Source organism: Crotalus tigris, unplaced genomic scaffold, assembly GCF_016545835.1.
Source record: "Crotalus tigris isolate CLP2741 ecotype Arizona unplaced genomic scaffold, ASM1654583v1 scf7180000024292.1016931, whole genome shotgun sequence".
Classification (NCBI taxonomy): Eukaryota; Metazoa; Chordata; class Lepidosauria; order Squamata; family Viperidae; genus Crotalus; species Crotalus tigris.
In genome coordinates, this window is record NW_024100465.1 from 691,353 (window position 1) to 706,411 (window position 15,059).

Sequence of the window (15,059 nt, forward strand, 5' to 3'; positions counted from 1 at the left end):
GTTTTTGGAAGTGGTTTGTCATTGCCTTGTCCTAGAGCTGAGAGTGAGTGATTGATCCAAAGTTACAAAGTTGACTTTGTGCCTATGACAGCTAGAAATTATGTTTTCCTTGTTTCTAATCTGGCACTTTTAACCAGAACACCAAACTGACTCTCATTTTAAACTTAAACATTCATTTACATTACTATTTCTGGTTGTTAGACTGCTTATTGATCTGAGTCTCTTACAGATATTTGTTGTTCAGTTTTTATTCAATAAAACTGTTCAATTTTCATAATTTCTAAAGGGAAATGGTAAAAGAAAAATGCATTATTTGCTGGACATGTTGAAAATTTGTTTTAGCTTAGTGAGCAATCTCAAGAAGAAATAACTCAGTAAATGTTTTTGTAAACCACCCTGAGTCACTTAGACTAAGTTGGGTGACCATATATACTTTCATAAATTAATAAATAAAAAATGTGATTTGAGTTAATTACCAATAATATAATTATTCTTCATTATAGGTTTTTCACAATCTCTTTATTGTTGCTAATTTATTGTTGAATATGCTAAGAGTGATATATACATTAATTATATTTCTGTAATTGTGCTTTAACTATCTTCTAGTTAGAAGAAAATTGTTGTATTTCTTTTATGGAGTAAAGATTGTAGTTTTTAGAAAATCTTATGAGTACTTGTTGGGAGAATTCCATAAGGAAAACCAACTGGGACAGATGAAAAGATTAATCAAGTGTTTGCTCCCATTTGGTTTCCTGGTGGCTGTTATTCAGATACTCAGTGCTTCTGGTTGGGAAGTTAGACTGTATGCGCTGTGTGATGCCTGTTTGGACATTCCATAGGTTATGTGCATTATAAAGCAATATTTCTTTATCTAAATTACTCATAGCTTAGTTTCACTGAATGATCCCAGCAAAAACAGAAGCAACCAACCTCCATCCATCTTTCCCATGTTATATATAACCATATGACCTTGATGAAGACTTTGCCTCTTTGCTATTTTTTCTAAAATAAATTACACTGTATGCTTTTGCTAACACTAATTATTCCTTTCAGAACTCGTCTTGAAGAACTGCGAATGTTCTTAGAGAATGAGACTTGGGAACTTTGTCCTGTTAAATCAAGTTTCAGCATATTGCAACTTCATGTAAGTCCAAACCATTTCAAACACAGGAAAGGTGATGGCTGCTTTGATGAAGGCTGCTACACAGTGTTACTGAAATCTTGTATAATATACATCTTCACTCATTAACTTTTCTGACATCACTGTAATGGTTTCCATGGATTTCTAAACTCTCACCAAAGTAGCTAAGAGGGAGTTTATGGAACTAACCAAGCCCAAACCATGTTCAGCATTAACAAACTAGTTGCATTTTTTACTGAAGGGAACGATGGAATTGCCAGCTGTTCCTAGCTGGTGATAGCTCTAACTTTCAACAGCTATCATTCTGAAAAAAATGAGAAGATATACTGACAGACTCCACAAGTGAAGGAGAACCCATGAGACATGTATTCTGGAAATAAAAGCTACAGATCTTCTCCACTGTCAGCTTAGAGCAATGGTTCTCAACCTTTTTAATGCCGCGACCCCCAACCGGTTGTAAGTCGAGGACTACTCAACCGGTCGTAAGTCGAGGACTACTCAACTGGTGCAGCACCGTTTGCAGAATGGGACTTTTGGCGGGCTCAGCAGGGCAGAGTCAGCCTGGACAATTCCTATTGGCTTTTGAAAACCAATAGAATTAGACTCTATTCAAGAGAGTCTATTCTATTGGCTTTCAAAAGCCAATATAATAAAAGGGACTAGCACAGCTAAGAAAAAGGGGGAAAAAATGGCAGACTGCGTTGTTTGGTGACCCCCATGAAATGGTCGTTCGACCCCAAATGGGGTCCCGACCCACAGGTGGAGAACCACTGGCTTAGAGCTACAGGCTACAAATTGATACATCCAAAAGCAGTTTTGGCAGCTTTTCTGAGATTAGTTTTGACAATCTTTTATAATCAATTATTTTTATTATTATATTTTAAACAGTCATTGAAGCCAAATGCATTTGAATTATCATAGTTGCACACATGTTAAGCTTCCATTTGCATAATTCATCCCAATGCATTAATTAAACTGTGTTTAGAAAGCTTTTTGGTTCCAAAATGTATTATATATCATGTGAAGGAATTTGACAAATCTGTTAAAATTATACAGGCATTCCAATAACCATTAAATAGGGAGTCTTTAAAAATGCAAGAATGAAAACATTACTAGCTAAAAAGTTAACATTGCAGGATTTGTATAGAATGTGCTGTACAAACATATAATAATGTTGATAGATATTTAGACTTCACAACCAGTATATAAATAATCTTCTGTTGATGGTAATAGGAATTTAAGTTTATGGCACAATCACGTTCCCCTACTGTGTCACCGAACAAGCAGCCTACGTTAGAAACAGAAGGAGATCTAACTCTTTTTGAGCAGTATTGTAATGGAGGAAATCCCTTTGAAATCCAAGCCAACAACAAGGAGGAAGAGACAGAAGATGTGTTGGCTTCTAATGGGGTAAGTAAAAAAAAAAATCCTATAATTTGTAGTGCATAGAATATCAACTGATATTCAAAAGAAATGGGACAAAATAATTAGTAATCAAAACTTCTTTGGACATTCACATTGCATTGTATAGCTTATATGTTATATTAAAAATGGAAAGAATTCTGACATGATTTATCTTGATCTGATTTTTTTTTTTGCATCTCAAAAACTTGGTATTTTAACGGGTGTGTAATTGGTCATGCATATGGGCAATTGATGCTGTTATAAGAACAAATAGCGACATCCTTATCATCGAGTTGATTCATTTGCCAGACAGAATGTTAAATTATACTTAGACATCTGCTGACAAATTATTCATATATATATAACAAACACACACACACACACACATCCCAGAGAGGTTATTCACTTCAAACAATGAATGGGAAATAATTGGACATTTATGAATGGTAACCGTAATTGGAAAACATTTACAATTTCTGAGATTTTAAAAGTTAGCATATTGTGACCAAAAACTATTAAAAGAAGACACAAAGTTACCCATTTGGAATTAGTCAGCAACCTTTTTGACTTGGGCATAACAAATTAAAAGAATCAATGGTTTGCTCTGAGAAGTAAATTACTCTTGTTTTAGGAATATTTTTATATTATCTATCCGTTTGGTGACTGCTGATTAGGAGTGGGCTGTAGCTTCAGTGATTAGAAGTATTTATTTATGTAACTAAATATTTAAACTACTCTTTGCCCTCACTTGATATAAATCTTTCATTACTGGATATGAATTTACTTTCTTTTTTGTTTTTACATTATATCATACATACACTCATTACTACAGTTGACTTGTGGTTAACTTATGCCAGTTTTCTCTGTGTGCTCCAGATATTTTTGGCCTATATGTTCCAAAATTCCCAGCCATCATAGTTGCGGAAAGTTGTAATCCTAACTCTTGAAGTTTGAAGCTAGTTTATGTCATAGCAAATTCTTCACTTTTAAGATGGTTAAAAAAAAAATTAGGTTTGTTGAAGTCACCTCACACTTGTGTCAGAAGCACCCAGGCTCTTCCAGTTGAAAGAATTAGCTATTGACATCACCGTTCCCTGGGGATACCCAGTACGGGGATCCTTTCATGCCCTGGCAGGGTGGAACAAAGAATGAGAGCTCATCCCTCCCCATGGCAGCACTCAGGTCTTGAACACTGTTTGCTAACCTCCAATCTAACATCCTAACCATTTGAGCCATTATGCTCCCTTTGTTTATTTGTTTGTTGAAGTAAACCAGCAGAACCACAGTGGAATCATGCCTAGTTTATATATGATGCTTCCAAAGCTGTTGAGAACTTGAACAAATTAATCATGGTGTAAGTCTCCTTTCTGTTTTTTGCTCCTACAATTTTTGCATATTAAAATTCAAATTCAGATTTGTAATTAATCTTTCTTGTGTTTAAATATGAGATCAAAACAACCAACCACTAGGAGATACATTAATTGCATCCATTTCATACACTAATGTGTTTTTCTTTAACCAGGCTTTGGATTGCTTATAATTGAATGGAGAAGTATGCCATTTTACATATGTTTTGCATTTATTATAGCTTATAGGACTTCTTTCCAATTTAAAATAATTAGGATGAGTTAATCTTCAGAGAGATACAAAGAGTCTGCAATGGGCAATCTTTCGACTTCCTCTAGCTTTTGCAATAAACAATGTTCTGCAAAGAATTATAAAAATGGAAAAATGACTACATATTTTTCTTAAATTTGATTGGATAATTATTAGATTTACAATATAAATAAATTTTGTCAATTTTACATTTGGAATTCATTTATTTGGAAACATGTATCTATTGTTTTAAATTATGATTTTTTTAGAAATGGTTACCATATCTTATTTAGATCTAAGTTTTAAATGCAATGAACACATCCCATATTGGGTGAGACAACTACCCTTGGCTCTTTTTTCTTTTTGCTCATCATGCATTGTTTCTCTCATTTTCCTGAAACCTCACATTCAGCATTCAAAAGAGGTTAAATTAAAATGCTGATTACAATGTTTGCAAGTCTAATTCTGTTCTCTCCTGCAATTTGGATGGCAATAGAGAGTTTTAATGGAAGCTACATTTGTGAGAGGAAAAATAAGAAAATGATTTTTAATCAAACCTTCATTTCTTTCTGAAATTTCTAAAACATTTTGACAGGATATTCTGGCTGAATTATAATACATTTTCTAAAAAAATGAAAATAAATACAATAGTAGAAATAGTATAAAACAGTGAAATAGTAGAAAACAATAAAATAAGATGCCATAATATATATTACTTGAGGAAATATTGCTCTATGTATACATTTATATTCTAAGGGCCACTGAAAGATTATTGTGGATTCTGAATTGGCACAAAGAAACTGAAAACTCTTCTAATCTGTTTTGTTAGTATGAATCAGATGAACAAGAAAAGAGCGCCTATCAAGAGTATGATAGTGACAGTGATGTTCCTGAAGAACTGAAAAGGGACTATGTTGATGAACAGACTGGAGATGCCCCAGTAAAAAGGTACTTTTATGAGCATACATATTTTACAGTTTGTTCCATTCTTGAGAATTTGCTAATCACTTCAGCATTACTGAAATTCCAAAAGGAAGAACAACTTAAAACAACAACAAAAAGCCTTACTTTCAGATAGCCAGATGGCCTCTTAGAATAAAACAACTTGCCTCAAAAACCTAATTTGAGTTTCTTGAAGGAACAGTTAACAAGCTTATAATATTAGTTAATTATTAACATGTCAATAGTATTTTTACTATCATGGAAAAAAGAAAAGGAGTTCCTATAGATTTTGCTCCATTGGTCGTTGTTAATATAGGGGGCAGCCCTCATCTCTGATTCAAGGCCATGGACCAATGTTGTCCAAGGACATTTCTGCAGTCACATGACCAGCATGACACTGTTTCCTCCCCATCAAAGTAGTACCTATTTATCATTTGTATGTTTTCAAACTGTTAGGTTGGCAGGAGCTAGGTGAAGATGGATCCTCACCCCCTTGCGCAATGCTCGGGTCTTGAACCTGGGCTGTCGGCTTTCCAGCTGACAAGCCCAATGTGCTGAGCCATCATGAAAGACCAGGAGCATATTCAAAATATTTTGGGTCATTTGCCATGGTAACTGAAGATCCTTGCTAAATAGTCAAAGATTTCACTTGTCTTATAATTTTATGGCATATAATGGTCAAGTAAGTATTTCCTATAGTTCACAAGCAAGGACAAGAGTATGATATCCTTGTACCATTATTCCTCAAATAGTATTTCAGGCGGTCTTTGCCTATTGACTGCCTTGTTTAGGGACCATTCTAAATTACAAAGTATTAAAAAAATGGTTTGTGACCAAACCTTAGATTTCTGACTGTTTCAGGGTCCTTGAATCACATGATCACCATTTGTGTGCTTCACAATTGGCTTGTGACAAGCAGTTAATAGAGAAGGCAGAAGTAAACTTCTAAATTGTGGTCATCTGATGTTTCACTTAACAATCACAGTGCTTTGCTTAACAACCAAAAGAGAAGGGAGGTTGTAAGCTCATTGTGGTCACATGATTTTCCATTTAGTGACCAGGTGCTTAGTTGTCAGTTTCAATTGTGATCACTCAGTGAAGACTATTGTATTTAAGATTATTAATTATGATCACTATTCTCCATGCCTAAATTAAAGCCTCTTTTTGAATTGTGGTCAGCTCCCCTGCTGAGATTACGGACAAGCTATTGCCATTCTCCAGCACTGGAGATGGAGAATCCACCAATGGGTTTAGACTGTATTCCTGCCCAATCAGATCAAGTCAGCCAAAGTTGCCATGCCCGTCCTGGACCATAGAGATTCCAGTCTTGACTTGATCTCGCCCAGGACAGACGTGCAAGTTTGGCTCTTAGGCAGGTACAGTCTCCATTGGTGGATTTTCCCAGTTGCTGAACTGTGCTTTGATTAGTAATAGAATTTGGCTTCCCTATTATAAATTAATCCATTCAAGATCATCATAAAATTCCAAATTTTCAACAAATTGCTGATTAAAAGGGGGAGAAAGAGAAACTGAAAGTACAGGAGGGATCTCCATATTTTCTTTCTTCTCTGCTTCCAACCCTGTTCAATTTTCCTTGCCCAGGGTTCCTAGATTAATTGAGACACAAGTAAAATAGCGGCTGCTATTTTCCCAACCAGTCCCAACTCGGTCTCCCTTGGCATCGGAGCTTGCGGCTGCAGCTCCGGTGATTCATCGAGTAGTAGGTGGGGGGGGAGACTCCTTGTTTCATTCCGACACGTTCAGGATCCTATTAGGGAACCTTAACTAAATTTTTAGAGGTTGCGGCTGCAACTCTGAAGATTTATTCAGCCGGTATTTTCCCTCTGTTTGCCCCTGTAGCTCGGCTTTTTCCATCGTTTCTCAGGCGGTAGGTGTGTTTGCGTACTAAATCGCTACAGCCGATCAGCTGATAGGCGGCATAGGAAGGGGGAAGTTTAAAAAAAAATTGGCTGAGTTTTTTCTAGTTTGGGAGACAGATTTACAGAAAAAAGGGAGCTTTCGCGCTCAGCAGTCTTCTCCCTTGGAGCCCCTGAAACAAGGCAGATGCGGCCATTTTTTCACATGCAGCCGCCATCTTGGACCACGTAGTCCCAGACTTTGGAAAGTTTCACTCATTATGTTTGGTATCTCCCACGGCCATTCCCGGGGATGTATCTGAAGCCCTCAAAGCAGAGGACCGTAAGTGCGAAGTCACTTATCACAGAACGCATCAGACTGCTGCATGGGCTGTTAGGGCGGCCACCTCAGCATCCTTTTTCAATAGATCCGCTCTCCACTGGCTCAGGCAACTCCAGGCCTGTGTCCCAGCGGAGGATATCCGTACACATCAGGATCTTAGCAAACTGGTGGCTGCCACAGAGTACGCATCAGATGCCACCCTCCAGGCTGCCAGGTTTTCTTCCAGAGCTATGGCATCTAACGTGACTGGTCGCCGGATGCTGTGGCTGAAGCACTGGCAGGCAGATGCCAAGTCTAAATGGCGTCTTTCAGCTGCTCCATATCAAGGGGGTAAGTTGTTTGGCGATGCGTTAAATCCTTACTTAACTGAGAACAAGGATAAGCGCAATGTCCTTAATCACCTCATTAAGAAACCAGACAAACGGCCAAATTATTACCAAAGGCGACAGTCATTTTGTGCAGGAGCTAGGTATAATTACTCTCAACCTATGCGTTTTTTTCCGGACAGACAGGACAGACAGAAGAGACAACCTACAGCCAGCCAGGCCTAGACAGCAATTTCAGGGCAAATGGCCCTTTCGCGGGAACAGCCGACCTTTCCGCCGATCCAGGTGCCTCTCTGGCGATTCCTCCCACAGGGGGCAGACTCTCCCTCTTCGCCCATCACCACAGATACATGGGTACTAAACACCGTACATCACGGTCTGTTCCTAGAATTCATTTCCAACCCTTCAGCTCATTTTCTTTCTTGCCCCTACTCGTGAAACTGAACAAAAAAGAGACTAATGAGGGAGGCCGTTCAACATCTGTTAAGCATACAGGCCATAGAATTGGTACCAGTGGACCAGAGAGGTCAGGGATTTTATTCTATCCTCTTTGTCGTTCCAAAGGCGTCAGGGGGATGGAGAGCCATTTTAGATCTCAAAGGTCTGAATTTTCATCTGGCTTACCACAAATTCAAAATGCAAACACTCCGCTCCATCTTGGGAAGCATGAGAAAAGGGGATTTTCTCACATCTATCGACCTTATGGAAGCGTATCTTCATATCCCCATCTCTCTCGCCCACCGCCAGTTTCTAAGGTTTCCATACAAGGGGCGCCATTTCCAATACAGGGCGCTCCCATTTGGCCTCTCTTTGGATCCCAGGGTCTTTACCAAAATCCTGGCGGTACTGGCAGCTCATTTACGAATGATACCAGTCAAAGTCCAATGTTACTTGGATGACATATTAATCCAGTCATCGTCCATCCAGTATGCAAGGACAGACCTCAAACTGGTGATAACACTACTCCAAGACCATGGGTTCTCCATAAATTTTCCAAAAAGTCACATGGTCCCCACAACCAGACTGTTGCAGCTTGGGGCCATTATAGACTTGGTGGAGTGCCGGGTGTACTTGTCCCAGGAACGCCGGAACAGCATAAGAAAGTCCATCCTGAATTTACACGGGGGTCGGTCAGTAACATTGGTCTGCTAGGCAAGATGATCTCGGCCATAGCAATCGTCCCCTGGTCCAGGCTTCACTCCAGGGAACTACAGTGGTTCATGCTCCCATTTCAGAGGCAAAACCCCAGTGCCTCCCAACGACGGACAATTCTCCCACCACAGGTAGTGCGTTCTCTCAGGTGGTGGCAATCAACCGCCATGCTCAGAAGGTTATGTTTCAGGGAACCAGATCGGATAGTGATAACTACAGACGCCAGCCTGTTCGCCTGGGGAGCACACCTGCATTCGCAGTGGGCTCAGGGCCGCTGGTCTCGCTAAGACCTGCGCCACAACATAAATTGGCTAGAACTAAGCCATACATCTAGCCCTGTGTCATTTCCACAGTCTGGTGAAGGGGCGTCACATACTGGTCCTCTCGGGCAACGTGGCCGCCAAGGCTCAGGTGAACCGCCAAGGGGGCACCAAATCTCAGGCCTTACTGACCAAGTCGCTCTTACTGGGTTCTTAGGCAGAACACAATCTGGCCTCCATCAGGGCCGATCATATTTCAGGGGAGGCGAACACTCCAGCCGACCTTCTGAGCAGAGCCACGGTGGATCACTCAGAGTGGCGCTTTTACCTGAGACTTTTCAGAGATCACCGTTTCGGCCTTCCACTTGTGGACCTCTTTGCGTTCACGAGCAACGCTCAGCTGCCTCATTTTTTCTTCCGGTTTCCGTCTCCAGGGGCGGAGCAGACGGATGCTCTTCGGAAACAATGGCCTCAGGGTCTACTTTATGCATTCCCTCCTCTGCCTCTTATCTGGCGGTAATCCGCAAGCTTCGGGAGCGAGCGGAGATACTCCTAGTGGCTCCTTATTGGCCAAGGAGGCATCGGTTTGCTGATCTGATGAATCTCTCCCTAGCAGACCCTTGGCAGATTCCTCTGGAACGGGTCTCTCTCAGTCAAGGAGCCATCCTTCATCAGGATCCCCAATGGCTCCAGTTAGCCATCTGGCACTTGAGCACTTGCTCTTAACGCAGGAGCTCTGCTCGCCAGGGGTCATTACTGTCATCCAGGTCTCCCGTCGTCCTTCCACAAACCGGATAAACGAGGCCACGTGGAAGAATTTCCAATCATGGTGCTATGGTCGTCACTTATCACTTTCAGAACTCACGGTTCTCCATATTCTGGACTATCTGTTACAGGGCCTGGAGAAGGGCTTGGCCACAAACACGCTGCGCAGACAGGTTGCTGCTCTTTCCACTGTTCTCACCTGTGACTCGATGGGGTCCTTGGGACATCATCCCTTAATTCACTCATTCCTTAAAGGAGCTTCTAATAACAGGCCTCCTACGGTACACAGGTACCCTTCATGGGAATTACCATGGGTCCTTAGCTTCCCTTTGAGCCCATGAGGATGTGCGACGTCTGCTACCTGTCACACAAGGTGGCATTCCTAGTGGCAATCACGTCGGCACACCGTATTTCGGAATTGGCAGCACTTTCTACAAGGGATGACCTGTGCATTTTTCACCAGGATCGGGTGGTCCTTCGACTCGACCCTACTTTCATCCCAAAGGTTAACTCTCTGTTCCATAGGGCCCAGGAAATAGTGCTGTCGGATTTCTGTCCCAACCCATCGCATGCGCTGGAACGGCAATGGCATAGCCTGGATATCCGCGGGGCACTTAGATACTATATTTCGCGGACAGCGACATTCCACAAATCGGAAGCCCTCTTTGTATCATTAAATTCTTGCTCCAGGGGGCAGAAAGTTTCTTCCTCCACGATTGGCAGGTGGATCAGGGCGTGCATTGCTGTGGCGTATCAAGCTGAGTCATTGCTGGCTTCATGACGAGTTACGGCCCACTCTACAGGAGTGCAGCCACTTCTGCGGCATGGGCCACCCAGGCGTCCATTGAGGACTTCTGCAGGGCGGCTACATGGACTTCGCCATCTCCTTTTATACAACACTACAAAATTGATCGGTTTGCCTCAGCTGAGGCTTCTTTGGGTAGGAGGGTTCTCCAACAAATTTTACATCAAAGTGCCACACCGGACCAGTTTACTACCCACCCTCAGGAACAGTAGGCTTTGGTATTGGTGGATTCTCCATCTCCAGTGCTGGAGAAGGGGCATTGTCTTATCTGAACACCTTTTCTCAGCACGGAGATGGAGAATCCACTCCCACCCTTGTAAATTATCAGACCTAGGGTTAGTTAATTTTTTGTGAGCCACAACGTCTTGCTGTCAGTCAATGGCTACACTCGCGTCAAGACTGGGATCTCTATGGTCCAGGACGGGCATGGCAACTTTGGCTGACTTGATCAGATTGGGCAGGAATACAGTCTAAACCCATTGGTGGATTCTCCATCTCCATGCTGAGAAAAGGCGTTCAGGTAAGACAACGCCCCTTTTCTGGGATATACAGTATTTTGAGTTGCAAGCCTGTGATTTTTGTGATCTCCCAACCAAATCCAAGCCAGTCTGATTAACTTTTTGAAAACAGTCAGACTATTGGTTAGATAGACAGAAGTTAGACTTCTGGTTAAGGGTTGTTAAAATTAATGACCATCACCATATTATTATAAATTGTCTTGGGTCTTGAGGTCTTTGACTTCTACTGAGGATGAGCACATGCTGTGTTTTCTTAGGCAGCCAAAATGTCTTGACATTAGCATTAGGTATATCGTGGAGAGAGGAAAAAAGTCCTCTATAATTGGAAAGAAGCTACATAACTATTTAAGCATTTGTAACACTAAATCTCCCCTAGGCAAAGATTTATTTTCTTGCAACACTCATTGCTTCCAAAATTAGTCTAACTTTAATTCTAAGGCATTATTACTTGCACTCAAGGTCAACACATAACCTTTATCCTGAAAACCAATAAATCTGTTCTTTCTAGTCCTTATAATACTTATACAGAATAATAAAACATTGTAAATTGCCTATAAAATTAAATTGTTCATCTGTTGTATTTTTTAATCCAAAGAATAAAGTGAGAGAGGATGACAATGAATAGATCCTAAAAGCAGTTTTAGGGAATGCTGTGTTATTCCAGCAATTGTTTTCATTTGAATATGATAATAAAATGGAGGTAAGCAAGGTATTAAATTTTCTCATGATTGAAATTAAATTTCTAAGATGTCAGAACAAAAGCAATTAAAATATATTAAAATATGAACACACTCTCTTCAACTTTTGTTTTATATTATAAGAATTGTATTAAATTTTTAACCTAGTACAATTAATTATGCAAGTAGTTCAAGTAATAATATAAATAATAATACTCAAAGCAGAACAAATACGTTTCATTTAACTACTGTTAAGAAAGTTTCATATCTAAAGAATAAAAACTAAACTAAAACTAATAAAAACTAAAACTTCAAACTTGAACAAGCTTTAATTTCTACTGTTTAATTAAACTGCAGTAGAAATTGATTAAAAAGGAAAGGAAAAAGAAAAAACAAAGAAGGAAGAAAAAAACTGAATTTCTGAAATGTGAGAGGAAAAAAAAATTGGGGGGGCTTTTCTTATTCTCTCTCTCTCTCCCCCCCACACACACATACACTTTTTTTTTCCAACACAGTATTTATTAGGCATCTCTGATTTAAGGGTTTTTAATACCCAAGTTGCATCATGACACTGACTGAGGACGATAGTTGTTCTCAATACAGTCACTGGTTACTAGTTTGATATAGAATATTCATACATATATATAATACTGTTTGCTGGCATAAAATGAAATAATATTTGTTTTTCTGACACTTCTGAGCATTTTACTGGATATCCGTGTACTTATCAATATCTTTAACCTAGTGTTTCTCGAGAAACTCTGAGGACCAGGAAGAGATCAGATTATTGCCTCAACAAGGTGAATGCCCCGATTTTAACCAACACTACACTTAATGTAATTAGGCTTGTTGGTAAGTGAATTTTTGTGATTTTTATTTTTAAATGTGCACTGTGTATGATTTATCTTATATATTTTTATAAGACTGGAACTTAAGACCTATTAGAAAAACGTTTTTATTAGAGCTCTCCACACTCATGAAAATATATCCTCTATTTCTTGGGCAACAGAACAAACCAGGATGGATCATTTCGATTGTATAACAACTACCACAAAAATATGTATGCACATATAACATTTCAGTATGTGGAGGAGTATTTTCTTAATCTTTATTATAGCCTAAAAATGCATCAGATATATATGGAATATTAGATATATAGAAAAACACGTACAGCTAAAATCTACAAACATAAACAAAAAGTTAGCAATGCAATAGAGGCACAGAATCAAGCAATCTGGAAGGATTCATCCATAGTCTTATGATGGCATTATAAAAATATCCCTTGATACGTATCCCTTATGGGGATGCCCTGTGGAGTCTTTTGTCTGTGGAATTCTGGGAACTAAAGTCCATATATCTTGAAGTTGTCAAGGTTGAAATACAGTGATCTATTCCATTCTCAAGAAATTCCTTGGCAGGCAATGCCAAGCTTATTTGTTGCTCCTTCCATCTGATCAGGTTACTAATGTATCATCCCAGTCTATTTGAGTCTGCCTCTGTTTTTTTTATTTGTCTCATTTATGACTGATTAATGTTGGTAATTAGTATTATTATTTTGTATTTTATGCTTATTTTTATTTAGGTTTTAGATGTATGTGCTTATATCTGGCATTCATAAAAAAGATTGTTTAGGTTTGTGTGCATGTTTTAAAAAAATCATGGTTCTTCAAGCTCAGGTTTGAAGTACTCCCATTTTTTTACTTTCTTGGAGCCACAGTGTGCCCAGCCTCATGGTGATTGTTGGCTCTTCTGGGTGTCTACCATCTGCAGCTTTGAGCTGGGAATTAGGAAACAGAAAATCCATTCTGTCTTCTGATATTTACCCTCAACCCCAGGTTAGGTAAAGGAAAGTGCTGACTGGGGAGGAAAAAAAATCACCTGCTTCTCTGGGAGAAACTGCTTCTCCTGGGCATTGGATCTTGCCTCAGTCTCACCCTCCAGGTGATGGCACTATTGCTTTGGAAGAACAGGCATATTTATAAATCAAGTCTCCTTGTAGTTGCTTACAAATTTCAGGAGCAGTATAGTAATAAGTCAGATGTCTGTTGCAGGACTCCTGCTTTGTGCTTTTTATATACCTGGTTGAGTTTTTGGTGTTGTATTCAATACTCCCCCCCCCCATTACTATGCAGTTTATACTAAGGGCAGTAGGAACATAATATTGAATGCAAAGGCAAATGTTATTCTTTTTACCTTTATTTGGCTTTGTGTGGATTTTAAATGTTGTATTAGAGAATTCATAGTCAAAATTGGTGTTTTCACACCCCCCATCACTATTGTTAACTTTTAAATTATGATTTGGACTAACAAAAGATTTATCCTATCCTCAGTTATGGATTTTGGATATTTTTTTTCTGCATTGTTTGCCTCATATATTAAATAAAAAGCAAAAAAGCCATTATTTTGATTCTAACAAAGAATAGGTAAATAGAAATTAATATCACTGAGTTCAGAAGAAGAAGATTCTTGTGGATCAAATAGTTCAATTTACAGGTAAAAATAAATTATTCTGAAATAAAGAAGGCCCTTATTTCTGTATTCATGTATATAGCAAACACACTTGATCTTCCAAAGATAACAATAAAAGGCTAAGGAGCCATATTTTTATTTTATTTTTATTTTACAAACAAATCTTTATTTGTATCAGAGTTGAATTGGAAGTAAGCTCACAAGTGGAACTACAATTTAAAAACAGTGGCTTTGGATCCCCAATGATTTGTCCTCATAGCAGTAGAGAAAAATTGATATCCTCAATTAGGACCAATGTACTGGATGGGACCGTTCTTCCTGAATAAGGTACTTAAGAGCTAAGCCATTTTGGACTTTCAAGTTTAAAAGCACATTATGAATTATACTCAGAAACCTCAAGGAAACAATATAATGGATGGCTGTTAAGAGTTTTCACTTGCTAACTGCAGTTGCAGTTTCCAGGTAATTTTCAGAAGTTAACACCCTGGAGAGGGCATTATTATATGCCTTAATGGTAATCAGGGCAAGAATCACTGTGAAGTCCTTGATGCTCTCTGAGTTTGGTTGTTTTCATGCAGACATTTCATTACCCAAACTAGGTAACATCAGTCGTTGTAGAGAGTAGGGTTTCCTCTCATTTTGTATTCTGGTGGCTCATTTTGTTTTCTGTCAGTTGGTCGGGGTGGTCTTTGTGGTTCTTTGTTTTGTTTTTTAAATATATTTTATTGATTTTTTTAACATAAATACCTTAATATTTGATAAACAGTGTGTTGTCTAGGCTTATATTTACAAAGTAATCACTAAG

The 15,059-nt window shown here is 39.1% G+C and overlaps 1 protein-coding gene across 1 annotated transcript in view; it reads left to right on the forward strand.

Annotated features, from left to right (window-relative positions):
• VPS50 (VPS50 subunit of EARP/GARPII complex) overlaps positions 1–15,059 on the forward strand; it is an 81,116-nt gene that overhangs the window by 36,468 nt on the left and 29,589 nt on the right. Inside the window, exons 17-20 of the mRNA XM_039324048.1 lie at positions 1,054–1,144; positions 2,375–2,551; positions 4,971–5,089; positions 12,531–12,637. Of these exons, the coding sequence (XP_039179982.1) occupies positions 1,054–1,144; positions 2,375–2,551; positions 4,971–5,089; positions 12,531–12,637 (494 nt within the window). The remainder of the gene's footprint in view (positions 1–1,053; positions 1,145–2,374; positions 2,552–4,970; positions 5,090–12,530; positions 12,638–15,059) is intronic.